General features: G+C 45.6%; 1 protein-coding gene across 1 annotated transcript in view; it reads left to right on the forward strand.

The window, feature by feature from the left end:
* The window catches only part of kiaa1549la (KIAA1549-like a), a 236,959-nt gene that overhangs the window by 12,784 nt on the left and 196,805 nt on the right, over window positions 1–27,370 (forward strand). The window contains exons 3-5 of the mRNA XM_041198318.1: window positions 978–1,197; window positions 14,879–15,012; window positions 24,730–24,898. Of these exons, the coding sequence (XP_041054252.1) occupies window positions 978–1,197; window positions 14,879–15,012; window positions 24,730–24,898 (523 nt within the window). The remainder of the gene's footprint in view (window positions 1–977; window positions 1,198–14,878; window positions 15,013–24,729; window positions 24,899–27,370) is intronic.

Consider the following 27,370-nt stretch of genomic DNA (forward strand, 5'->3'; position numbering starts at 1 on the left):
TAATGTTTTGAGTCCTTATGACTCTTCTTCAGACCCTTCTTCAGCCATACGGACTCAACATATTAACTCTTGTTTCTCTCTCCACAGATGCTCTAGGCCTGTTGAGTTTTTCCAGCATTTTCTGTTTTTGTTTCAGATTTCCAGCATCCACAGTATTTTGCTTTTACCATTTAACTTCTGTTCCAGTGAAAAAAACGGCCCTAATTTTTAAAACCTTTCTTCTTAACTTTCCCAGCATTATCCTTCAAAACAAGCTTTGAGCTGTGGCAAAATCAAAGTCTCCTACATAAGCCCTGGAGGGGTATAGCAGAGACTCACCAGAATGATACTGGTACTGAAAGGGTTATATTATTTCGACAGCTTGCGTATTTTGGTTTGAATTCCCTTGAGCCTCGAAAATTAAGCATTGACCTGATCAAGGTGTTTAAAATGTGAAAAAGGTTCAATAGGATAGATGCAGAGGAACTATTTCCCTTTGACAGGGAATCAACGACAAAGGGTCATAATTATAAAATTCGAGCTAGATATTTAGGTACGAGGAAGCACTTCTTCCACACAAAGGGTAGCAGCTCTCTCCTCCAAAAAATTGTGGAAACTGGTGGTCAGTTGGAGCCTTCAAGACTTAGATTGATAGATTTTTAGTGGGTAATGGTAGCAATGGATATGGAACTATAAGGCAAGTAAATGGAACTGAGATATAGGTCAATCATGCCTAATTGAATGGTAGAGCAGGTTCGAGAGGCCGAATGGCCTACCCTGTTATGTTCCCGTGAGCTGGCTATTTCTTTCAAAAGCAGTTTTAACCAATCTGTGTGTATTAATTAAAAATTCTCTATAAATATTCACCTACAATTGAACAAGATGCATTTAAAAATGCATTTATTAGTGGGCTTTCATGACCTCAGGAACTCCCAAATTGCTTTGCAGCCTATGAAATGTTGTAAAGTAGGTAATATGAAAATATTGTTTTGTTCCAGATTGAAAGTCTTGAAAGAAGAAATAAGGTGTTTATTGGGTTCTACGCTGTGAGTGGGAGTGAGGTGTATATTCCATCCGCTGTGACTGAAGCGATTACAACGTACGGCATTGAGAACCTCAGCCGAGACATGCAGCGACATGTACCTGACCTCCTGTCCATTCTGATTTCTGCCTCTCCGTGGGCCCCACCCCCAGCCCGATGGTTCCAGTTAAAGACAGGTGAGTGTTAAGGAAGAAGCATGAGTCCAAAAAAAGAATCGAGTTTTTTAACCTTTGGATGGGTGGAGAAAGTCCATGAAGGCTGTTGCCCTAAACCACTCATGGTGTCTGGAGCATTATGACCAGACGCAAGGGAACCTCCCTGGCAATAGCCCCTCCCGCCCTGTAGCCATGCGATCTCCTGAGGGAGACAAAAAACGGAGAGAAAAACATAAGGTCAATGAGGAAATTTCCTCTCCGATTCCCTGGGGCAACCGATTTAGGCCAGGGTTCTAGACAAGCATAGCTTTGCTTTACTTAGGAAGCTAATAGCACTTTATCACTCCCCTGGTCAACAGTTCTAAAAAGCTAAAAGCAAAGTACTGCAGATGCTGGAAATCTGAAATAAAAACAGAAAATGCTGGAAAAACTCAGCAGGTCCGGCAGCATCTGTGAAGAAGCTGAAGAAGAGGCATACGGACTCGAAACATTAACTCTAATACTCTCTCCACAGATACTGCCGGACCTGCTGAGTTTTTCCAGCATTTTCTGTTTTTATTTCAATTCCAAAAAGCTTTGCACCTCGTTGTGAACTGATGTTGTTCCAGTCAGATATTGCAGTGACAGATTAACCTTCTGTTGCAGGACTAAGCCAGTTGAAGGAACTCAGTTGACAGATGCATTTGACAATAGGTGATATTGGCTCTTAAATACTTCTGCAGAAGTGAATGTTTAAAAGTGAAGGAAGTCGGTCTCTAAAGCAAAATTCTAAGCTTTGTTTGGAATGATAAAGAAAGAAGTTGTGCTTATACAATTCCTCATTGAATAAATTCCCAGTCTGCCTTTTGAGTCCCTGGCCTCCCCTTTGGGGCAGGGAGCCTCTGGCTCTGAAGATCCCCTGGGCTGCCACAGGGAAGCTGCTTCCATGAAGCTGGTGGCTCCCCACGTGTGGTGGTGGGGTGGATGTGCACTCCACCATTGGCAAAATGCTGGTGGCCCCGTAAGATGGTCAGTAAATGGGATCATAATGATGCTAGTTGGCTGAACACTTCCATTGTGCGGGAAGCCAACCCTCTTCACAGCCCACCATTGGGAAGCATCTCTTGCTGTGGGACTGTATTGGGGAATTATCCTGAGATTTATCTTATTGGCTCCCATTGCCTCCATTCCTGTCAGCTGGGGCCTGTTTATATGTAGTCTAACATTTCAGGTCAATGACTTTTAATCAGAACTGACTTTCTGGAGCTATACAGCCAAGGATGCACTTGTGAAGTGTTGCCACTGATGGAATGTAGGAAAGGTGGGTGTGGATGAGTAGAAGAACTCCCATGGAATTTCATCCCCTTTGGTTACTTCCTGAGCTGGCTACATGGCCAAAATTGGAGGCAGGAAGGTCGGGGAGTCCTCTAGGTCAAGCTTGCCCCTTCTTTGCCTATTCCCAATCCTATCTGTACCAACCAGATCCGAGCCTCAGCTGTATTCCCAACCGGGGTCACTGGAGCACATGCCAAAGCAGAAATCTTGTCTATGCCTTTTTCACCTCAACCCCCACTCTAATCGGGATGATGGGCTTTGTTGAACCTAACTCAATACAGGTCATGGGATTGCCTCTTTTGACCTTTCTAGCCATTGTGATCCAGTCGGGCATTGAGTTACCAACCAAGGATCTAGTAGGTGGCAGTCATTAGCTAAATGTAAAAGAAGTCCATTTATTTTGTTAAACAAGATGAAGGGCCAAAGTCAACAATGTGTGGACCCTGGAAGGTTGAAAAGCAGAGAAAAAAATTCAGACTGGGGCCAAGTTTGCGTTATTCAAGTGTAAGTGGAAGGGGAAGAGCACTAGGAAATGTTTTAAGATCTGGGGAATAATGAGTTTACGCTGAGAAATAGTGCCAACTCCAACTAATTACATTAACAATGTAAAAAAGAGCAGGCATCATGTCACTGCTTGACTTTGTGCTCTAAACCCTGGGGCAAAGAGACAGGCTGACTAATTACTGAGCTTGTCAAGGAAAACCAATAAATTTATGGAAATGATACAAACAGTAATCAGTAGTTATCTCTAAGAATTGGCCTTCAAGTGAAAATTAAATGAATCAGTTGCAAACAATTCTGCAAGTGCTGTACCCTTGTTCATTCGACAGGAAATGTGTCCCTCTGGCAGGATTAGAGCAATGTACTGTTACACTCCCGCCATCATCAACACCCCTCCTCTCACTTTCTCCTCTAACCTTTCCTGATGTGGAGACACTGATTAAGTCATGGTCCCAAATTCTGAATATGATACATCATTCTTGATCTCCAGTAAGAACACAGTGTAATTCAGAAAATTATAGAAAGGACTCAATGTTAAAATGTTCACTTTGTTTTCAAATCCTTGCATGGACTTTCCCCTCCCTATCCCTTTAACCTCCTTCAGCCTTACAACCCTGGGAGAAATCTGTGGTCCTCCAATTCTGGCCTCTTGTGCATCCTCAATTTTAATCACTGTATCATTGGCAGCCATGCCTTTAGCTGCCTAGGCCCTAAGTGTTCTACTCCAGAAAGCCAGTTGGTGAAGGACAGAATTGGAACCAATCTTTACACACTTTCGTGTTTATTTGCAGAGTTGTGCATTAGAAGCATACACCTCCTAACCATAGTTTTAGCCTGCATGTATTTTTATAGGGGCTCAAGTAAATCCCTAGGCAATGCCCACCCCGTGCATACAGGTAAACACAATCAACATACAATTAATACTAAGCTCTGGAGTTCCCTACCCTGCCTCTCCTCTTTTAAGTTGCTCCTTAAAACGCACCTTTTTGACTAAAATCTTGGTTACTTATCCTGATATCTCCTTATATAGTTCAGTGTCAAAAATGTTTTTATTGATTTCACTGCTCTGAAGCGCCTGGGGATGTTTTCCTAAGTTCAAAGTGCTGTGCAAATGCAAGTTGTTGTTGTAGCATTTCACCCAGCTAAACACCCATCAGATGAATGTTCTGGGTAGAATTTTGTTGCCCGGCATGCAGGTGCGTGCCCAACATGCTCGAGCGTGAAATAGTACGTGATGACGTTGGCCAAGCGCCCCAATGTCATTGCGCAGTTGCGATATTTCAGTCGGCAAGTGCATGCGAGAGCCGGCAGTGCGCCCGCTGACAATCAAGAAGCTTATTAAAGCCATTAAAGTGGCATTTGACGGAGATTTTTCGCTGCTACGCGTTATGGTTGGCGGGCGGGCGAATCGGCCAGGCGGCCTTTGCCTTTTTGAGGAAACCTCATCCAAGGGCGGGATGAGGTTTCCGAGATTAAACTAAAAAAAGATTAAAATGTTTGGACAGAATTTTCAGCATCTTTATGTTGAGGTGACTCATTCTGATGCGCGGACATTTCTTACGGATTTTAATTTCTATCTTTACTGATTTTAAATTCGTCAGCTCCCTGAGGCAGCTCTCTGCCTTCAGGGAGCTTTCCTTCCCTGCTCCCCTGCGCCCGGACTGAATTCAGCGCTTGGTCTCCTCCTGCCCCCACCCCGGCAGCGCTGAGCCTTTCACGCTGGCTGCCCGTTAAGTGACCACCCAGCGTGAAATCGCGGTCAGGGGCCGATCACCGTTAGCGTTCCATTCCCTGGCAGCTCCCGGGCCTGCTGATCGCGGCTGCCCGCTGACCCGAAAATTCCACCCTATGGGTAGAATTTTCAGGGTGACGTGTTGGGGGGGGTGCGGGGGGGGGGGGCGCTTGCACGTCAGCGCGTAAAATGATGCACGGTGACACGATACTTCGTTGGGTGGGCACGCAATGAAGTGCGACATGCGCCCGCCATTAATTAACGGGCTAGTTAAGGCCCTTAACTCAGCAATCGATGCCGTGTGATCTTCGGCTCGGCGCACGGGTGCAAAGGGCAGGGCGGGTAAGCGACTTTATAATAAAACTCATCCATGGGTGGGATAGGAGGGCTCAGTGGGGTTGTCAATCTGGTCTGTGAGTATTTATTGCAGAAAGTTTTTAAAACTAGCCTGTGTGAGCTGTAGCAGTTCAGAACGAATTTCAGCAGCTTTCTGTGTACTTTGAACCTTCAGCTCAGCACTCTGCAGCCAGTAATCTTTATCGGGCCTGCAGCTTTCCGGAGGCCTCCCCTTAGCTGGGTATGGGTTCTGACATGTCCACTGGAGGCAGCTCCTCTGAGGAGGAAGGGAGGGCTAGAAGGGGGAGGAGGCCAGGAGTGCACATTCAGCCTCCAGGGGAGCCATCTTTGGGGGTACAGGCACAGGCACAAGGGCGCAGGGCCAAGAGGTAGTCCAAGGCGAAAGGGGCCGCAGAAGACGCCACTATCCTGCTGCCAGGCTATACAGGCGGCGAAGCAGCTACCTCAATATGTCTGAGGTGCAGTGCCAAAGGAGGCTCCGACTGTCAAGGGAGACAGTACACTACATCTGTCAGATGATTGGCCCTGAGATCTCTCCTGACTGTGGTGTGGGTGGACACCTTATGCCAGCGGCTCTGAAGGTCACAGTTGCCCTCAATTTCTATGCCTCTGGCTCCTTCCAGAGCTCGGTGGGTGATCTTTGCCGTGTCTCCCAATCAGCTATCCACACTTGTGTCAAGCAGGTCACAGATGCTCTGTTCAGACATGCAATGACCTTCATCCACTCCCACTGTGACCAGGCAAGTTAAGCACAGTGAGCCAGAGGCTTTGTGGCCATTTCTGGCTTCCCCCATGTCCAGGGTGCAATAGACTGTACACATGTGGCCATCAAGGCACCAGCAGGTGAGCCCGGTGCCTTCGTCAACAGGAAGGTACAGGATGCTGATACTCCATGAACGTACAGGATGCTGATTTTCCAAGTTTGTGCAAGATACCCGGGCAGCTCCCACGACGCCTACATCCTCAGACGCTCCCAGTTGCTGGGGCTCCTCAGTGCTCTGGCTCGGCTTGATGGATGGCTGCAGGGTGACAGAAGGTGGCTCATGATGCCTCTTCACCATCCAAGAACAGAAGTTGAGCAGCAGTACAATAGGAACCACGCCTCCACAAGGGCTGTGGTGGAGAGAGCCATCATTCTTCTCAAGATGCGCTTTCGGTGCCTGGACCGCTCAGGGGGCGCACTCCAGATCGTGTCTCTGTGATGGTGGTTGCTTGCTGCACTCTCCACAATCTTGCGCTGGAAACGGGGGACACTGCGGATGATGAAGACGTTGACACAGTGGCTGCGGCTGCACCCGATGAGTCCAGCACTGATTCGGAGGATGAGGAAGCACAGGGAAATGATGAGGGGCTAAATGCTGAGCCAGGACTACACCAAGGAGGCAGGGACACCTGGGACACTTTAATCCCACAAACCTTCAGCTAGCTCCACACAAATGAAACAGGAGGGCCAGCCTTGCCTGGCGCTTCCATACGCGGCACTTAAGTGCTACATCTGCCACTTCATCAGCTGCAACTAAAGGCTTTGGACATAAACCTCAATGTCCACTCAAACACTCATGACATGTCTGTAAAACATACAAATGCAGAACAAATGAGCCACCCTCAGCCATGGTAACACATCTGGATTTACTTTCATCCATGATGTGGTGCAACAAAATGAAGGCAAAACATTTTTACAACAGCAAAAAATAATAATTCCTTAATCTCAGGCCAACTGAAAACCATCAGTGACAAACCCGTGGAGTGCCTAAGGTGCCTTATCCTTACGTCTTGGTGCCGCCCCATCGCTGGGAGTGGCTTCTGAGACAGCCTGCTGACTCTGCTGTCCTGGTGGCCTCAATTACCTTGGCGGCCGTCCTCTGGCCTGTGGAGCCTGTGCTGGCCCAGCCTGGTAGGAAGTGGCCAGGTCCACAGCTGGCATCTCCCCATCATTGCAGCCTCAACGGATGCAACGGTCACTGGCAGAGGGGTGGAGGAGCTGCTGCCCTCATCCAGAGCGCCCTGAGAGGAGCTCGCAGCGACAACAGGCAGCTGCTGCGCTGACGTGAGGTAGTACCGGACCTCCCTGCTCACCGCAGATGGGTGGGTACCAAACTGGGAAACTTGAAGCCCACACCATCTTCCACATTGGCACTGACCAGCTGTGGCCACTGGCGCTGTGAGGGCTTGCAGGTCCGAGTGTATGCCCAGGAGAAGCTGCTTGTTCTCCTGGAAGCCCCTCTCCAGGAGAGTCGCCACTCTCTCCATGGTGGAAGCATGATGCTCTGACATGAGGCTCGTGGCGTCACTGATGCTCCATGTGGACTCCTCCTCCATGGATGCCAAGTGAAGCATAGTCTCAAGCAAGACTCCCAGATGCTCCCGCACACCTGGCCGCATTTCCTGCAGCTGCTGTGTCGCAGATGACTCCAGAGACACATCATCAGGCACCGACTGAGCATGTGCCTGGTCCCCTGCAGTCCTCCGGCTGCTGGCACCATCGGCACTCTCTGTCTCTGCCATCTCCTCCAATGATTGTGAAGTGCCCTCTCTACTGTGCCCTGGGACACTAGCTGATGTTGCTATTCCCACCGAGGTGCTAGTATCTGCGCTGGTGCCTGCCTGGCAGAAATGGTGTGATGCAGATGACAGTTCATGGCCCTCAGGTGTGAGAGGGGGCATCTGTAACACAGTCTGGTCGCCAGCCTCTGATTATACTGAAAATAACAACTAGGACAGTGGATCAGTTAGCGTGCACGCAGCAACACATTTCATCCCTTTCCCCCTGGCTCCTTATGCGCTCAACCTTCCAGAACCTAAGGAAACAAACATTGATGGGGTGGCAAATAGTCAAGAGGAGGTCCAAACATTACAGGCGGACACAGACGGAGTGGTCAGATGGCCTAAGGAATGCCAAATGGAATGTTATTTGTATAAGTGCGAGGTGATGTACTTGGGCAGGACAAACAAGCTACAGGGATATACGAGGATTGTGGAAAGTAAGGAGGATCAGAGGGACCTTGCTGGGCATGTTGACAGGCCCATTAAGGTAGCGGGATAGGTACATAAGGTGATTAAGAAGTTAAATGCCATATTTGCCTTTATTAGCCGAGGAATAGAATGTAGGAACAGGGAGGTCATGTTGCAAGTGCAGAAAACGCTGCCGAGCCCACAGCTATAGTTCTGCGTGCAGTTGTGATCAGCACTTCACGGGAGGGATGTGATTGGAGTGGAAAGAGTGCAGAGGTCACTGACCAGGATGCATGCTGGGTTGGAGAGTTGGAGTTATGAGAACACAGAGCGTAGACTGGGGATATTTCCCCTGGAGCAGAGGAGATTGAGGGGTGACATTATTGAGCTTCATAACATTATGAAGGGCACAGATAGGGTGGACAGAAAGTAACTTTTCCTCTTGGTAAAGGGATGACTAACCTGGTGGCATTGATTTAAGGAAAGAAGCATGAGGTTGACAGGTGAGGTCATGAGGAACTTTTGCACACAGTAATGTGGGACGCACTGCCTGAAAGGGTGGTGGACGCAGAAACCCTCTTAACATGTAATAAGTATTTGGATGTGCAGGTGCAATGCCATGGCATACAAGGCCATGGGGATAGTGGTCAGAAATGGGATAAGGCGACTTTGGAAGGTGCTGGACATGCGCATCTTCGAAGGGCTGAGGGAACCTTTGTCTATGACCCACATGTCTGACTCTATCAGTCTGTGAATGAGCAATGTTGCTACATTAACGATTCCAACAATCACCAGTGCTATGGATGGTGGGAAGACAGAGCGGATGTCACTGTTGACCTCAAATACCTGGCCGCTCCACCCCAGCCTCACCAACACCTGTGGACCTGGGTGCATGGTGCCTTTCAAGCTCCAGGGCCTCCTGCTCAAAATGGCTCAATATCACCAACTGGCTCTGGCTGCCTCCAGTGCTCAAACGCTCAGAGGCATTGTATTTTTCTCCTGAATAACAGAGAAGACCATATCAAGAAGGCGCAACTAGGTGCAGTGCCGAGGGCACCAGATGGCCCTTGGCCACAAGATCTTGAGGTTCCCCTTCCGTGAATAGGACATGTGTTGGAGCTCTGAGTATGTGCCTAGCTGCATCTCCTGCAGGTTGCCCCCAGACTAGTCATGTGCGGCTAAGAGCTACACATGGTGGGGGGAGAACCCATCTTCTCATGAACCACTGAGGCCGATCTAAGCACGGTCACTATCTGCTTGATCACCCAGCGTGCGGCAAATGCCCAACATGAGCCAATGCAGTCATGACAGTAAGACTTGTTGGGGGGGCCCTCAAAGGCTAAGGCTACTTGCTGGGTTAAATGCCCAATGCCAACATGGTACTCACTCTTCCAAAGCGCAACAAATCATTGAAGCGCTTGCGACACTGGATCCAGGTGCGCCGCACCACATCGCGGGAGCTCACCACCTCTGTCACCTCCTCCCAGGCATGCTTTGTCATGTGGGCGGGGGGGGGGCGGGCTCTTCCTCCCATCCTGGGGAAACAGCACCTCCTGCTGTGCTGCCACCTCTTCGACAAGGGCAGCAAGGCATTCATCAGAAAAGTGAGGGCACATTGGCCCCCCGGCTGGCCTGACCTGTCCCTGGGCCAGACCCTGCAGCCTGCCCTCCTCCTCTGGCCTTCCCTCAACATTGGCCTGCTGTGCAGACCCCCTGTGGTAACTTCTGCAGCTGGCCATAGAGAACAGCCTAAAGGAGGCTGCCAGGCCTTTTTTTAAACAGACTACCGGGTCGCAAATTGGACCCGGCGGTCTGTACACGCCTGCCGCAAACTTCAGACTCCCGCTCTCCACGGGAGTCAGAAATGCTCTGGGTGGGCCTTAATTGAACTCCCTGCGCAAAACGGCGGCGTGGCCCAGATCGCAGGCGGTAATCTGGCCCACGGCCGCCCATGTCAGCACCTGCTCCACCTGCCCGCCAAACAGAAAATTTTGGCCTATGAGTGTATTGTGGCAGGACGCTGAGACAGATCTCATGATATGATTCCCAAGAGGCTGTTAATTACAAATTCCATTTTGTCAGTTCCAGCAGTGGAAGCGACTACAATCAACTTTCACTCCAGGCCCATCTGAACTTTCCCAGATGCAACTGCATGTATGCTGCCAGAAACATTGGGATGCATTTGCACTGCGCATTTAGAGTCCGTGTGAAGCAATTTTCAAGATAAACTCTCTGAAAGTTTCGAAGATGAAAGACTTGTATTTATATAGCACTGTTCCAAAGCACTTTGCAGCCAATGCTTTTGAGGTGCCGTCACTGCTGCAATGCAGGAAGCGCAGCAGCCAATTTATATACAGCAAGCTCCCACAGACAACCTGCCGTGATAACGGCAGGTAATCTGATTTTAGTGAATTGTACAGTATGAAATCTGTTCTGCAGGATAGTGTGTACTGGCAAGCAATGGGTCATGGATCAATTACCTCACAATTAGTAAGCCTTAACTGCATACATGGAGTTTGCAACTCGTGATTTCTGTATAACTTAAAGCAAGATCCCGTCTAACAGCACTACTTGAACAACAGCTGATGAGTTCTTCTCCAGGTCAGGCCAATACTTATTGCCCTGCCCCTCATGGGATTATCTTGCTGGCCTCAATGCTGTTTTGGAGGGATCTTACTGTGCTCCAGTTGGCTGCCTTGTTTCTGACATTACAACATTGAGTCTACTTCAGCAGTACTTCACTGACAATAAAACACTTTTGGATGTCCTGGGGCTGTGAAAAGCGCTATTTAAATGCAAGTTTTTCTTTTTGCCTGAAAAACTTGTTCTTTCTTCAGTGCGCTTTGGATTTGAGAATTGCACATGGGCTCTGCTTGGGGAAACTATGGTGTTGGGCTGTACCCATTTTGACATGATCCAGAATGTGAGAAAACTATGAAGCATTTCAACCTTCCTGGTGAAATAGGGAGAGAATTATGTGAACCATCAGTAATGGAAATACATCTGGATTTGTCATTCCATAGCTGCTGGAATGTGAAGAAGATAAATGCTCATTATTTTGGCATTGAGATGACACTGAAATAATTCAAGTTATGATTGAATTTGGAACAATTGATTTGTAAAGTAAAAAAGAGAAAAAACTTGCATTTATATAGTGGTTTTCATGACCTCAGGACATCCCAAAGCGTCTTACAATCTATTAAATATTTTTGAAATATAGCCGCTGTTATACTGTCGTTCCCACAAGTTCCCACAAACAGCAATGTTTTTAAAAAATTCTTTCATGGGATGTGGGCCTCATTGGCAAGGCCAAAATTTGTTGCCTATCCCTAATTGACCTTGAGAAGGTGGTGGTGAGTCACCTTCGTGAACCACTGCGGTCCACGTGGTCTAGGTGCACGCACAGTGCTGTTAACAAAGGAGTTCCAGGATTTTGATCCAGCGACAGTGAAGGAATGGCGATATAGTTCCAAGTCAGCAAGATGTGTGGCTTGAAGGGGAACTTGCAAGTGGTGATGTTCCCATATGTCTGCTGCCTTGTCCTTCTGGGTGGTAGAGGTTGTGGGTTTGGAAGGAGTTGTCAAAGGAACATTGGTAAATTGCTGCAGTGCATCTTTTATATGGTACACATTGCTGCCATTGTGCATTGGTGCTGCAGGAAGTGAATATTTAAGTTGGTGGATGGGGTGCCAATCAAGTGGACTGCTTTACCTGGATGGTGTCAAGCTTCTGGAGTGTTGTTGAAGCTGCACTCAGTCAGGCAAGTGGAGAGTATTCCATCACATGCCTGACTGTGCTTTGTAAATAGTGGACAGGCTTTGGAGAGTGAAGGAGGTGAGTGACTCGCTTCAGAATTCCCAGCCTCTGACTTGCTCTTGTAGTCACCGTGTTTATATAGACTCATAGACATCTACAGCACAGAAGGGGGCCATTTGGCTCATCGAGCCCATGCCGGTCAACAAAGATCTGCCTACACTAATCGCATTTTCCAGTGCTTGGCCCATAGCCCTGGAGGCTATGGCAACGCAGGTGAATATCTAAATACTTCTTGTATGTTACGAGAGTTCTTGACTCAACCACCCTTTTTTAGGCAGTGTGCTCCAGACTCCCACCACCCTCTGGGTGAAAAAATTTCTCCTCAATTCCCCTCTTAGCCTTCTACCTCTTACCTTAAATCTATGCCTCCAGGTTATTGACCCCTCTACTAATGGAAAAAGTGCCTTCTTATCCACCTTATCTATGCCCCTCATAATCTTATATATCTTTTCAGGTCCCCTCTCAACCTTCGCTGCTCCAAGGAAAACAACCCCAGCCTATCCAATATTTCCTCATGGCTCAGACCCTGCAGCCCAGGCAGCATCCTGGTAAATCTCCCCTGCACCATCTCCAGTGCAATCACATCCTTCCTATAATGTGGTGACCAGAACTGCACGTAGTACTCCAGTTGTGGCCTAACCAGCATTTTATACAGTTCCAGTATAGCCTCCCTGCTCTTGTATTCTGTGGTTTGGCTAATAAAGGCAAGTATCCCATATGCCTTCTTAAACACCTTATCTACCTGCCTTGCTACCTTCAGGAATCTGTGAATATGCACACCAAGGTCCCTCTGATCTTCAGTACTTTCCAGGGTCCTACCATGCATAGTGTAATCCCTTGCTTGTTAGCCCTTCCCAAGTGCATTACCTTACATTTTTCCAGGTTGAATTCCATTTGCCACTGCTCTGCCCACCTGACCAGTCCATTGGTATCCTTCTGCAGTTTACGGCTATCCTCCTCATTATTTCCTACCTGACCAATTTTCGTGTCATCTGCAAACTTCTTGATCATACCCCCTACATTCAAGTCCAAATCATTTATGTATAGCACAAACACCAAGGGCCCCAGCACTGAGCCGTGTGGAACCCCACTGGAAACAGACTTGCAGTCACCCCTCTACCATCACCCTCTGCTTCCTGCCTCTCAGCCAATTTTAAATCCAACATGCCACTTTGCCTTGGATCCCATGGGCTTTTACTTTCTTGACCAGTCTGCTGTGAGGGACTTTATCAAAAGCCTTGCTAAAGTCCATGTAGACCACATCAAATGCATTATCCTCATCAACACTCCTGATTACCTCCTCAAAAAATTCAATCAAATTTGTCAAACACGTCCTTCCCTTAACAAATCTATGCTGACTATCCTGATTAATCCGTATCTCTCCAAGTGCAGATATATTCTGTCCCTCAGAATTCTTTCTAGTAACTTTCCCACCACCAAGGTTAGACTGACTGGCCTGTAATTTCCAGGTCTGTCCCTTCCTTCCTTTTTCAATAATGGGACAACGTTAGGTCCTCTGGCACCTAACCTGTGGCCAGAGAGGATTTGAAAATTACTGCCAGGGCTCCTGATATCTCTTCCCTTGCCTCCCTCAACAGCCTCTGGGATACATCTCATTAAGGCCTGCAGATTCATCCATTATACCTGCTAATATCCCCTCTCTCTCTATGTTAATTTCTTCGAATATTTCACAGCTCTCCACCCTGATGTCTATATCTGTGTCGTCCTTTTCCATTGTGCAGACTGATGCAAAGTATTCATTGAGGACTATATTCATGTCTTCCAGGTGCACATACAGATTACCTCTATGGTCCCTGATTGGCCCTACTCTTTCCTTAGTTATTCTCTTGCTCTTTATATATTTAAAGAACCCCTTTGGGTTTTCCTTTATTCTACCCACCAATGCTTTCTCATGCACTCTCTTAGCTTTCCTAATTTCCTTTTTAAGTTCCCCTCAGTTCAGTCCAGTTCAATTTCTGCTCAACGGTAAACCCCAGGAAGTGGGGATTCTGCGATGGTAATGTCATTGAATGTCAAGGAGGGGTAGTTAGATTCCCTCTTGTTAAAGTTGGTAATTGCCTGGCATTTGCGTAGTGTGAATGTTACTTGCCACTTTTCAGTCCAAGTCTAAATGTTGCCCAGGTCTTTCTGCAGATGGACATGGACAGCTTCAGTATCCAAGGAATCATGAATGGTACTGAACAATGTGCAATGATCAGCATTAGAGCGCCAGTACTGATGGAGTGTTGCAATGTTGAAGGGCTAGTGCTGAAGCAGCGCTGTAGTGTCGGAGAGCCGGAACTGAGGGAGTCATGCACTGTTGGAAGAGCAGTACTGAGGGAGCACTGCATTGTTGGAGGGACAGTACTGAGAGAATGCTGCACTGTCAGAGGAGCAGTAATGAGAAGTTTTGCACAGTTAGAGGGGCAGTATTGAGGGAGTGCTGCAATGCCAGAGGGGCAGTACTGAGGGAATGTTGCACTATCGGAAATATTGTGTCCTGGATGAGACATTAAGCCAAAATTTCTCATCTGTCCTCTCAGGAAAATGTATAAGAACTCAGTCCAAATCATAGAAGAGCAGGGTACTTCTTCCCAGTGTCTTGGCCAATAGTTATCCTTCAACCAACATCACAAAAAATATAATCTGGTCATTATTAAGGAACCTTGACATAATTGAAGTCAATGGTAATTTGGGGAAAACTCTCCTCTAACAATACAGCATGGCCTCAGGAGAGTAGGCTTTTGTATTTATATTTTGATTTTGCAGTAAAGTGTAATCTGTTTGCCCAAAAACTCCATTGATCAAGCAGGTTTCTTTTCTGATTATTTAAATTGAAAAAAAGAATTAAAAGGCCAATATTAAGCATTTCACTATAGCCCAAGAAGTTTGGAATAGATGCAGTCTGTTTGTTTAATTTTCCCCAGCCAGGCTGTGCGAGAGATCCAGGTGCTACGAGATTTAACAGAGCTTGCCATCTAAAGGCTATTCTTGTGCTAATAAATCTCTCTGTTGTTCTTTCTGACCCAGTGCTCCAGTTTGTGAGTACAACGGACATCATCAAATTTTGCAGCTTTGTTCAGACCATGGAGACAAGACTGCGGAGAGCATTCGAGGAGGCTGCATCTCGGGCCACCAATTTAAAAAGTCACTTAAGCATTCAGGTAAAACCTTTTTGTTTTGAGGGGCGGGGATTTTTCTTCCCCTCCTTTGCGTGGGAGCACAGCAGAACAAACATTAGTTGTGAGTTGAAGCAGCTTTGCCTCAAGCACTTGTGGCATTTTGTTTCGGAAGTGTGGAATATAATGATTTCTGTTGTAGAGTGCGCTGTGTTTAAATTACATGGCACCAGGATTGTAAAGATCAAGTGCACTACCTGCTATTAGGTAACTAAGGTTTGTGTGTCCTGTAAAAAAGATTCATCCAAATACACAACTAGCCATGATGCATGGAATCCATCTCCTGAGCATTATTGTAGCTAAAGCAGAGTCTGTAGTCCATGCATGGGCTTATTGTGATCCCATTATTTGTTTTGCAGGGCTGCTTGCAGAGTCAGTGCAAACTTTCCATAATTACACACCCGCACAGTCTCTGTTGATTTCTGTCAGACTCTGCTTCTCTTCCTCTTTATTTCTCTGTTTCTCCATCTCTCAACCTCTGATTTTCTCCAACTCTCTCTGTCTGTCTGTCTCTGTCTCTTTTCTTTCCTATTTCTCTGCCTATATCTCTTTCTGTGTCCCTGTCTCTCTTTGTGTCTCTCTCTCTGTCTTTCTCTCTTTGTTTCTCTGCCCTATCACTGCCTGCCTCTCTAGCTCTGTTTATCTCTCTCTGTTTCCTCTCTGTCATTCTCTCCTTGTCTCTCTGTTCTCTCTCTATGTCCTTTTCTCTTTGTGTCTCTGCTCTCTATCTCTGTCTGTCTTTCTCATTCTGTTTCTCTGTCTCTGTCTCTCCCTTCCAATCTCTTTCTCTTTATTCCTTCTCTGAGTGACTCTATCTCTATCTCCCTTTCTCTCTGTTCTCCCTCTGGTCTCTTTTTTTAAATTCATTCACGGGCTGTGGGCTTCGCTGGCTGGGCCAGCATTAATTGTCCATCCCTAGTTGCCCTTGAGAAGGTGGTGGTGAGCTACCTTCTTGAACCACTGAAGTCCATGTGGTATAGGGACACCCACAATGCTGTTGGGAGGGAGTTCTAGGATTTTGACCTAGCGACAGTGAAGGAACAATGATATATTTCCAAGTCAGGATGGTGAGTGACTTGGAGGGGAACTTCCAGGTGGTGGTGTTTCCATCTATCTGCTGCACTTGTTCTTCTAGATGGTAGTGGTCAGGAATTTGGAAGGTGCTGTCTAAGGAGCCTAGGTGAATGCCTGCAGTGCATCTTGCAGACGGTACACACTGCTGCTACTGTGTTTCGGTTGTAGAGGGAATGAACGTTTGTGGATGTGATGTCAAACAAGCGGCTGCTTTGTCATGGATGGTATTAAGCTTCTTGAGTGTTGTGGGAGCTGCACTCATCCAGGCAAGTGGGGAGTATTCCATCAAAGTATTCCATCCTTGTGGATGGTGGACAGGCTTTGGGAAGTCAGGAAGTGAGTTACTCACTGCAGGATTCCTAGCCTCTGACCTGCTCTAGTAGCCACAGTATTTATATGGCTAGTCCAGTTCAGTTTCTGCTCAATGGTAACCCCCAGGATGTTGATAATGAGGGATTCAGTAATGGTAATGCTATTGAATGTCAAGGGGCGATGGTTAGATTCTCTCTTGTTGAAGATGGTCATTGCCTGGCACTTGTGTGGCGCGAATGTTACTTGTCACTTGTCAGCCCAAGCCTGAATATTGTCCAGATCTTGCTGCATTTGGACATGGACTGCTTCAGTATTTGAGGAGTTGCAAATGGTGCTGAACAATCATCAGCGAACATCCCCCTATTCTGACCTTATGGTGGAATGAAGTTCATTGCTGAAGCAGCTGAAGATGGTTGGGCCAAGGGCACTTCCCTGAGAAATTCCTGCAGTGATGCCCTGGAGCTGAGATGACTGTCATCCAACAACCACAACCATCTTACTTTGACCTAAGTATGACTTAAACCAGCGGAGAGCTTTCCCCATGGTTCCCATTGACTAGGGCTCCTTGATGCCACACTCAGTTAAATGGCAGGGTAGTCAAGGGCAGTCAGTCCCATCTCACCTCTGGAGTTCAGCTCTTTTGTCCATGTTTGAACCATGGCTGTAATGAGGTCAGGAGCTGAGTGGCCCTGGCGGATCCCAAACTGGGCGTCAGTTAACAGGCTAAGCAAGTGCCGCTTAATAGCACTGTTAATGACCTCTTCCATTACTTTACTGTTGATCGAGGGTAGACTGATAGGGCGGTAATTGGCTGGGTTGGATTTCTCCTGCTTTTTGTGGACAGGACATACATGGGCAATTTTCCACATAGCTGGGTAGATGCCAGTCTTGTAGCTGTACTGGAACAGCTCAGCTAGGGCCATGGTAAGTTCTGGAGCACAAGTCTTCAGCACTTTTGCTGGAATATTGTCAGGGCCCATTGCCTTTGCAGTATCCAGTGCCTTCAGCCATTACTTGATATCACGTGCAGTGAATCGAATTGGCTGAAAACTGGCATCTGTGATGCTGGGAACCTCTGGAGGAGGCCGAGATGGATCATCCACTTGGCACTTCTGGCTGAAGATTGTATCAAATGCTTCAACCTTATCTTTTACACTGGTGTGCTGGGCTCCTCCATCATTGAGGATGGGGATACTTGTGGAGTCTCCTCCACCAGTAAGTTGTTTAATTGTCCACCACCATTCATGACTGGATGTGGCAGGACTGCAGAGCTTAGATCTGATCCGTTGTTTGTGGGATCTGTTAGGTCTGTTTGTCATTTGCTGCTTATGCTGTTTGGCACAAAAGCAGTCCTGTGATATAGCTTCACCAGGTTGACACCTCATTTTTCAGTAGGCCTGGTGCTGCTCCTAGCATGCCCTCCTGCACTCTTCATTGAACCTCTGCTCTCTGTCTTTCTCTCTGTATGTCTCTGTTCCCTCTCTGTTTTCCATTTCTGTCTGTCCCTCTCACTTTTTCTTTCTTTGTTCTGTCTCTTTTTTCTCTGCATCTCTCTCTCTCTGTTCTCTTGCTCTCTGTCTGTGTGTGTACCTCTCTGTTGCCATTCTGTCTCTCACCCTCTGCAGTGGATTATACTCTATAGGTATTGTCGATTTCTCTACAGGACAAGCAAACACCCCATCATCATTTGCTGATAGTGTTTCAGCAAAGTGCCTTAAGTTTTTCTGTCTTTGCCCATCTTCCTTATCATGACCTATTTTCTTGCTGCTTTAATTCTCTTTTGCTTTTTCTCGCCCTCCCTCAGTGAGAGCTGTACTTTGCTGAAATGCAAATTGCAGCATTGTTTTGTACCTGGTCATCACTGTACCTTGAGTAGCTGTACTCTCCACAACACAGATTGGAACAACAATGGGGAACTTAACTGTTTTGAAAATTGAAGGCATTTAGTCAGATTTATCAATACCGTCGGGACTTGTGGAATGAATTAGATGCGTGACTGGGAACTAGTTTAAACACAGCTCTTGCTTTTCTAAAATCTTATATATTCACACATTATAAAGACCTGAAGATTGCTGAGAGAAATCCACGGGTGCGCCATTCTGGAGAGTACAATTGGCCCTTCTGTGCTGCGTGACTTGTATTATTCAGCGCACTAAGAGGTACCCTGGACAATAAGCTAGTTCCTGTCTTATAGTGAAATCTAGCAGTCAGCCTGTGGGTTTACCAATCATGACAGTAACCTGAGGACTGGAACACTTCAGTTAGCCCCCCGCAGCTGACCTTCAATCAAAGCAGCAACCAAAGTGCTTTTGGTTGGTGCATAGGAAATTGATGCATAAATGGCCTTGTTGTCTTGTAAATTTTCAATGGATTTCTAAGTGGGAACCACAGTGCTATGATCAGTGAAGAATTTTTTAGGGCCATTAATGCAATAGGGACTGCTTATATGCATTAAAACACTTTGGGCCTTAGCTCTTAAATTTGTTTTAGTGTAGGGTGTCTGTGGCCTACTGCACACCCCGGTCCAATATTTGTTCCTCAATTAGATTATCTGCTCATTTATCACTATTCTGTCTGGGGGAATCTTGCTATGCACAAATTGGCTGCTGCATTTCCTCTGGTTCAACAGTGACTGCACTTCCAAAGTACTTCATTGGCTGTAAAGTGCTTTGGGACATCCAGAAGTCCCATGAGAGGCGTGATACAGCTGCAAGTCTTTTATCTTTTCAGGCAAGTGACCTGTGCTCTACAATGTGGCTGGTCAGTGATTGGAATGCACAAGATAGGCACAAGTCTCATTAAGATTCCAGGAAATATCTCCATAGCTCAAGGACCAGGAGGGGGTGCTGCAGGGGAGGATGTCAAAGGAAGGAGGAGAGTTCTGATCCAGTTTGGTCCTCTTTTTTACACACCCTTACCTTGCCCTCTATTTCTCTGACCTATTCTTCCTTGGTGATTTTGAACAGCCACAAGACCCCTTCCACTGTCAACTGTGTCTGACATCCTACCACTTAGAAGACAAGGCACATCAGAAAGCAGCACTTGCAATTCCCTTCCAAGTCACATACCACCCTGACTTGGAACTTTATCACTGTTCTCTCAGTGTCACTGGACCAAAATCCTGGAACTCCCTCCCAACAGTACTGTGGGTTTACCAACACCGCATGGACTGCAGGGTGTATGGCAAAGATTTGGATAGATATCCACAAACTGCAAACAGAGAATAAGGAGGAGACAACAACAGAGAGTTCAAAGTTAAAGACCGTATTGGGATGAAGTTGGATTGTATGTAGGGTAGATCCAGTCTTGGAACACTGACAACTAATGCCCTGGTTTGGAGAGATGTGTAAATGTTTTAATGGCGTTTGTGGAGTGCATTATATGACATGTATGAAAACGCAGAATGGCTTAAGGAGTTGGCTCACCACTGCCTTCTCAAGGGCAATTAAGGATGGGCAATAAGTACTGGCCCACATCCCGTGAATGAATTAAAAACCTGTCTTTTTTTGTGTTTCCAATTTGTTGGTACTCCAAGTTCACTCCACACTACCGATAATCCAACCACAGACTTCAACTTTGTACCCTTTTCTCTATTTACAACCAGGGGATGTCCATCTGAAACTTTGCCATGCATCCCAAATTTCCTCTGTGTCCATTTGTGTGCACATTTTGGTTGATGCTCTGGATCCGAGCCTGTTACTTCCCTCACCCTTTTGCCTTGCTCTTTGCATACCCTGGTCCAGATTTTCACTCCTGGGTTGGGTGCGGCTCTGTGAACTCCACTCTTAAAAATGGCTGCCCGGGCATTCGATTTTTGGTCCGAGGGGACGGGCTCAAACAGGAGTCAGGATGGGCAACCCCGAAGAAGTGAGGAGGCTGCTGGGTGCAGAGGCGGGCTGGGTGGAAGAGGTGCCTCGGGGCTCCAGCAATCTGTCCAACAATAAAAAATAAAGATTAAAACATAAAACATCCCTCCAAACCTCACAGCCACCCCCTCCCCATATCCCCCCCATCCGCATGTCAACCAATGCCAATCTATGCCCCTGTACCCACTCCAAGTCCCTTTATAGCCCCTGTGCCAACTTAGTGCCAACTCATGCCAACCCATGTCCCCTACCCAGCACCCTTTGCCCTTTCACCTACCATACCAAATCACCTAATATACCTCAGGACCCATGCAGAGGTGATAAAATAAAGTTCTATAAAATAAAGTTCTAAGTGTCTATTGCAGTCTTCACTATGTTGGAAAAAAACACATTCATAAAGATCCATTTACTACATTTACATTCCTACAACTACATAAAGCCTTACAACAACAAATATTTCATTCAAGTGCTCAATCCTTTATAATAATAAGCATTAGAATTCATGGTCCCACATTAAAGAGGCTATAACCACTTGTAGCTGTCAATCGAACTGTAACATGGCAGCACTCCACCGTGATAATGGATGGGTGTGAAATCAGCCATGCAGCACTCATCCAGCAATGGAAACCCTCAGGCTTATGTCAACAGGCAGAATGAAGAAGCAAACAATATTTCTTTTGTATCACTCCAGATGTTTTTTTTTCAAAGATTTAAAGGCTAGACTTTTAAATGCATTGACAGCTTTACAGGCCCCTTTGACAGCTGCTTCTGACAGTTTTGACAGTTGGTTTTGACAGGTCTATTGACCGTTCCATTGATCTTGATAGTAATGAGTTTCTGCATTTTTTACTCACATTTACGCTTACTTTTAACACTTCCAAAGGGCACCTGATCTACCCTAAAAGGAGCCTGACCTCCAGCAAAGGGCACCTTAATTCCCCCAAAGGTGTCCTAGGATCTGATTCAAAGGGGTACCTTACCACTCCAAAGGGGTACACTGGCTATCTAAGTGAATCCACGAAGTTCAGACCAGCTCTTACTTGGCCTAATCAGCACATCAAATTTCACGCTCCTGGCCTACCAAAATCCCATTTCAACAGAGGTAGCTGATGATTAAAATGGCCAGCTGCATTCATAAACTGTGCATATGTGAAATGTGCCCTGCCCCCAATCCTAGCCCTAAGAAAATGGGAAATGCTTGTTCGGGGGTGGAACAATCAATTTTCAGGAATTTTCACTATCTTTGCCATGACTGAGAGCGAGCTAGGTTGTCCCCTGAATTGCTCCAACAGTCCGTCACTTTTTCCTCTACTTTACTACTCTCCTGCCACCATTGCCAGTTAGATTCCCTCTCGGATTAGCCCACAGCTTCCCTCTTGCGCTTCTCTTGGCACTCCCCAAAGCTTGCATTCACTGAGTCGTGTTGCAATTGAATGACATTGCTCGGCCACTTCAATTAAGCGTCAGCCATGTTGATGTGGGACCAGAATCACATACTGGGCAGGCCAGACTGGGTAAGGAAGCCAGGATTCCTTTCCTAAAGGGCACTAGCGAACCACATTTTTTCAAGCTGCATTCACATTCAAATACGTATGCTGGGATTTAAACTACAAGCTCTTTAGGTTATGAGCCCATACTGGCCACTAAAGATAACCATTTCACCATCAGAGTCAGTCTGGAGGGAAGCTCCAGTCTGCAATCACAACATTAAAAATGTACCCTGTAAAATTCAGCATTTGGGACATTAGCACCCTTGGGTAACAAAGATGTCAATCAGTAACTCCAAAAATGGTCGGTTATTCTTGGCTTCTTATTGTGGTTTCATTGTGATAGTCCTATTTCTAATGAAATGTATGGTTTGATGCTCTGATTCATATTTTGCGATGTAAAGCAGTCTGTGATTACCATAGTAAATTTATTGGTAGTCTCTTTCGCCCTCAAGACAGGTCTTGCTCCGTAAATTTAATTTTCTGGGTAATTGAAATCGCCATGGTGACAGCAGATATTAAGAGTGGCCTCCTTTACACATCTAATCAATTCCCCTTAAAATCCATTAATTTTTTCTAGCAACTTATTTACTACTTTTACCACCTCAGACCACCAGCACTATAATTTTATGGCATTTTATCTTCCAGTTATATATCAAAGTTCCCATTGATTAACCTGCTCAATACGAGGCCTGATGAGGTGCACCATTCTTTGATGTTCTTCCAGTAATGTCTTTTGCTGATTCATCCGTTCAAATCCTTATTAGTAAATTCTCTGACACCTAGTGCTTTGTTGGGTATAAATTACCCTGGTTTCATTACTTTGAATTTAACACCCTTCGGCCAGATTTTTAAAGTGGGGTCAGGAGCCTGATGCTGAGATGAATTCCAGGTCCCAACAAATGCAATGCTATTTTGAAATGCTGATGCACTAATTGGGTAGAAAGCGAGCTCGGAACCAATTAGTGGCGCTGGATGTCTCCAAGAGGTGGGAGCTGCCTGCCTCGTGTTAGCAGCAAAAGCAGATGACAGCCACGATGGGGCCTACCATTGTCCTGCGAAATAGAACTGGCAACTCCTTGGAGGGCCAGCAGTGTTAAGGCAAAGGAAAGTGGCCACACAGCCAAAATAAAAGGTCAGTGCTTGACCCAATGTAAGATAACCCACAAATCAACACTTTTCATTCATTTAAAAACAAACAGGTCTCCACACGATGAACCCGGCAGCTGGGCACTAATGTGCACCAGACTGTGTTTGGCTTCACCACATTGACCTTTAAAAACCCGGTCCTTACCCTCCCCGGCCTGTTAACAAGCTCCTCAGAAAGCTTAATGGGCTGTTAATTGGAGGCGAGCAGATTCCCTATTCACCTACTGCCCACCACCCCACCTTCAACCTGTATTCAAAAATCGTGGTGCATCCTAGAAGCATGGGGATCCATTGACAACCACTGGGACTGCGATTTTTAAAATTGCATCCACACCTGATCCCAACCCAATCAACAATTGAAAATCTGCACCCCCCCACCCCCTCCGTGTGTTTGCTATGGAAACAGTTTAGTTGTTTACCCACTTTCCTGTCCTGATTGAGAAGGATCAGAGGAGATTTCATGGAGGTGCTGAAATCTTGAGGGGCTTTGACAGAGTAAGTAAGAAGAAACTGTTTTCAGTGGCAGGAGGGTCAGTAACCAGAGGACACAGATTTAAGATAATTGGCAATAGAACTGGAGGGGGAGATAAGAATTTTTTTTAAGCAGCCAGCAACTGCCTGAAAGCATGGAGGAAGCAGATTCAATAGCAACTTTCAAATTGGACAAATACTTAAAGGGGAAAATGTTGCAGGTCTATAGGGACAAGGGAGTTGAACTAATTGGATAGCTCATTTAAAGAGGCATGATGGGCCAAATGGCATCCTTCTCTGCTACATCATTCTTTGAATGTGAATTCAGTATCAGAATGTTAAAATTAAGGTGTACAAGCCAGAATAAATGTTCTTTCTAGTTTAAAATCCTATCATTAAATGAGCCTGATAACATTATGACTGCGGACCCTCTAGTTTTGGAAAGATAGAACTTATTTTTTAAAGTTATGATCAGCTCCCATTTTACTTACAGAAATTAGATCTAATCTCTGAGCTCATCCAGGTCTAAGAGTGACCTGTTAACCCATGAGAGACAGCTAATGCATTGCAAAGACCTTTCTAGAGGCTGAAATATTTTTAATGAGTTCCTGCATGCATTTTAGGCATTCTGGATTGCCAGCGTGCCTGAGGTTCATTACTTTCCTTATCACATTCATGTTCCATCTAGCTGAATTTCAGCTACATTTTTCATGTGCATATTTCTGCAAAATGTTTATTGCAAATTGGTGTTGCAAATCATATAGCTTATGAAGGTTTTAACCATTTCTAAGGAGTAAATCTAGATTGAAGGGTCCATCTTTTTCAAGGAGAATGAACTATTAAAGGACACACATCTTTGAAGGCACGTATTGTTTAAAGGGCATGCATCATTTAAAGGGTTTGTATTGTTTAAAGGGCTTATATCGTCCAAGGGGTTTTTGCTGTTTAGGGGATTTATGCCAATTAAAGGGCACGTATTGTTTAAAGGGCTTGTGTCATTTAAGGCATTTGTGCTGTTTAAGGGGTTTGCATCATGTAAAGGCATGCACCATTTAAAGGATATGTATCCTTGTATTAAAAGGCTTGTACTTTTTATTGAATGCAAATTATTTAAAGGGGTATGTCATTTAAAGGGTTTGCATTTTTAATGAGTCATTGTTATCTAAAGGGGTTATGGAGTTGTGTTTTTAAAAGGGTTTGTGTGGTTAAAGGGTGTGCATTGTTTCAAATTCCTTCAAAGCTGCACATTGATTAAAGATTAAATATCATTAAAGTGTAAATGCAAGCAAATACTGGAGGATATGAAGCATCTAAATGCCACATGTACATTGTTTTCCCTCTAGATTTTGAACACGTCCGTGACTGATGGCTCCACAGCTGTCACAATGGTGTACATGGTGAGGAATCAGAGCATACTTCTCAATGGTACAACATCCAGCAGCATCTTACATCACTTGACAGCTGCTGAGCTGGGATACTACCTGGCTTACCCACCTCTGATCCTTGCTGAACGTAAGTGCTCTCAATCATGTCTAATTTTGTTCAGCAATTAAAACATGCCTTAGCAAACAAGTCGATGAGGAAGAGCTGAATGATGGATCCTTCTGGGAGGGAGCTGTGGTGGTAGGAGGGCAATGAATGGCATGCTTGGTAGGGTTAGGAGGAGAAACTAATAAAAAAGAGAAAGCATTTGCATTTATATAGCGTCTTTTGCAACCTCAGGATGTCCCGTAGCTCTTTACAGTCAATTAAGTACTTTTTGAAGTGTAGTCGCTGTTGTTTTATAGGAACTGTGGCAGCCAATATGTGCACAGCAAGGCCACAGATAGTAATGCGATATTGACCACATAAGCTGTATTTTTAGACATGTTGGTTGAGGGATAAACATTGGCCAGGACATTGGGGAGAACTGCCCTGCTCTTCTTTGAAATAATGCCATGGGATCATTTACTTCCACTTAAGAGGGCAGACAGGATCTCGGTTTAACATCTCATTCGAAAGAGGGCATCTCTGACACTGTAGCACCCCCTCGGTACTGCCCTGGGAGTCCTGGCTACCCACTGAGTCCTAATCCCTTAGAGATGTCCTATCTATGATTAGACAGGTATGAATGGAACCAAGCAAGAGCAGTCTTGAAGAGCTCAACAATGAAGAAAAGGCATTGGAAGAGAATGGTCTGGTTGTCCACATCAGAGGCTGTAGGCAGGATGGGAAAGGATAACACTGTAGGGTTTTAGTCACAAGGAATGTTAGAACTAGTTGGTGCTGCATGAAGTCCTATTTGGAGCAATTCAAATTGGAAATTTGTAGAAGAGAAGGGAGGGGATAGGGAGATGACAACATGTTCATGGACTTCTGAGTTTCTGAGGGTTCATTAACTTTCCCAACCTTTCGCAAAGCAAGTTCAAGGGATTTTTCATACCATTTTGGAAACTGGAATACAAAGAGGTGGAAGTTATGTTAACATTATCTAGAGCTCTGCTTATACCCCATTTAGTTCAGTTCTAGACCCACACCTCAGGAAGTATATCTTGGCCTTGGCGGGTTTGCAGACCAGATTCACCAGAATTATTTTGGGATTAAAAGGGTTGTTATGAGATAGGTTAGATAGACTAGGCTTGTGTTCCCTTGAGCATAGAATAGTAAGGATAATTTGATTGCGATGTTTAAGATAATCAAAGGAGTTGATAAGGTCAATAAAGAGAAACAACAGGTGGAATTTTACAGCACCTCCCCTCCCCCACACCCTCACCTCCCCCCACTCCCAGGAGCAAATTAGCAGGTGGGGGCCATAAAATCGGGTGCTATGGCAGTGGCATCATGCCCATCACCTACCTGCCTATGCTGGTACTTTGATAGTTTGGGCCGCTGGTATTTTTCTAGCTGCAGGAGGTGTCTAAGCAACATGGCAAGTTCACCAGGTTTCCTGGCTGGGGGTGTGGATGTGGGAGCTCTGCGATGGTAAATGTGTCTGGAGGGTTCTTTGATTTCTCACAGTGATCTGAGGGGTTGCCATTCTCTGTTTTGGATCTGATTTGTCCTCAGCTACCCTCACTGTTGCGTCTTTGTGTGTAATGACTTCATAGAACCTTGATTCTGAACAAATCCTTCTCAACTTGACTGGTTGCCACATACCTTCTGTGGGACTCTAGATGCAAATTTGTTGTAGCCAACCTTAAACTTGGCAATTCTGCCATTATTCAACAATTGCATAATATGTCAAGCACAACTGTCATGCACACTCAGTGCTATTTTCAGTTTATTTGGTTTGTTGTGTTATTATAATGATATAATACATTGGGCTTATTCACTGTACAAGACACAAGGCACAAATTGCTCTTAAGGGATTTAGTAAATGGGTTGTGGAATCATTTATTAAGACTGGCACATGAGAACAGTTATACATAGGTATAAAGCTTGAAGGCATCAGAGTTGTGTGTGTGTGCTCTTCTCAAAGCAAAAGCGAAAGTAAGACTGGATCACATGACAAGTTTCCCTTCTAGTGGTGTCATGCTGATAACCCTTAACAGCATATTACAACAAACACAAGTTTAAAATCAGCTGTTTAGAGGTTATTTCAGGAAGCACTTCATCACACAAAGGGTAGTAGAAATCTGGAACTCATTCCCCCAGAAATGCTGTTGAGGCTGGAGGTCATTTGGAACTTTCAAAACATGAGATTGATAGATTTTTGTTGGACAAGGTTATTATATGATTTGGAACTTAGGTGGGTAGATGGAATTAAAATACATACCAGCCATGATTTTATTGAATTGTGGAACAGGCTTGAGCTGAATGGCCTCCTCCTGTTGCTATGGTATCATAATATTGTATTGTGGTATCTCAGGTAAAGCATGATGATGCAGTGGAATTTTACAAGGCCTTTTGAACTGTTTGAAATGTCACTTAATTGTTTTTCAGTGGAGATATTCAGGATAATTTAACAATTGACAATGTTACTTGCTAATAATAGCATAAGTAGAT

Source organism: Carcharodon carcharias, chromosome 10, assembly GCF_017639515.1.
Source record: "Carcharodon carcharias isolate sCarCar2 chromosome 10, sCarCar2.pri, whole genome shotgun sequence".
In the NCBI taxonomy this organism is placed as follows: domain Eukaryota; kingdom Metazoa; phylum Chordata; class Chondrichthyes; order Lamniformes; family Lamnidae; genus Carcharodon; species Carcharodon carcharias.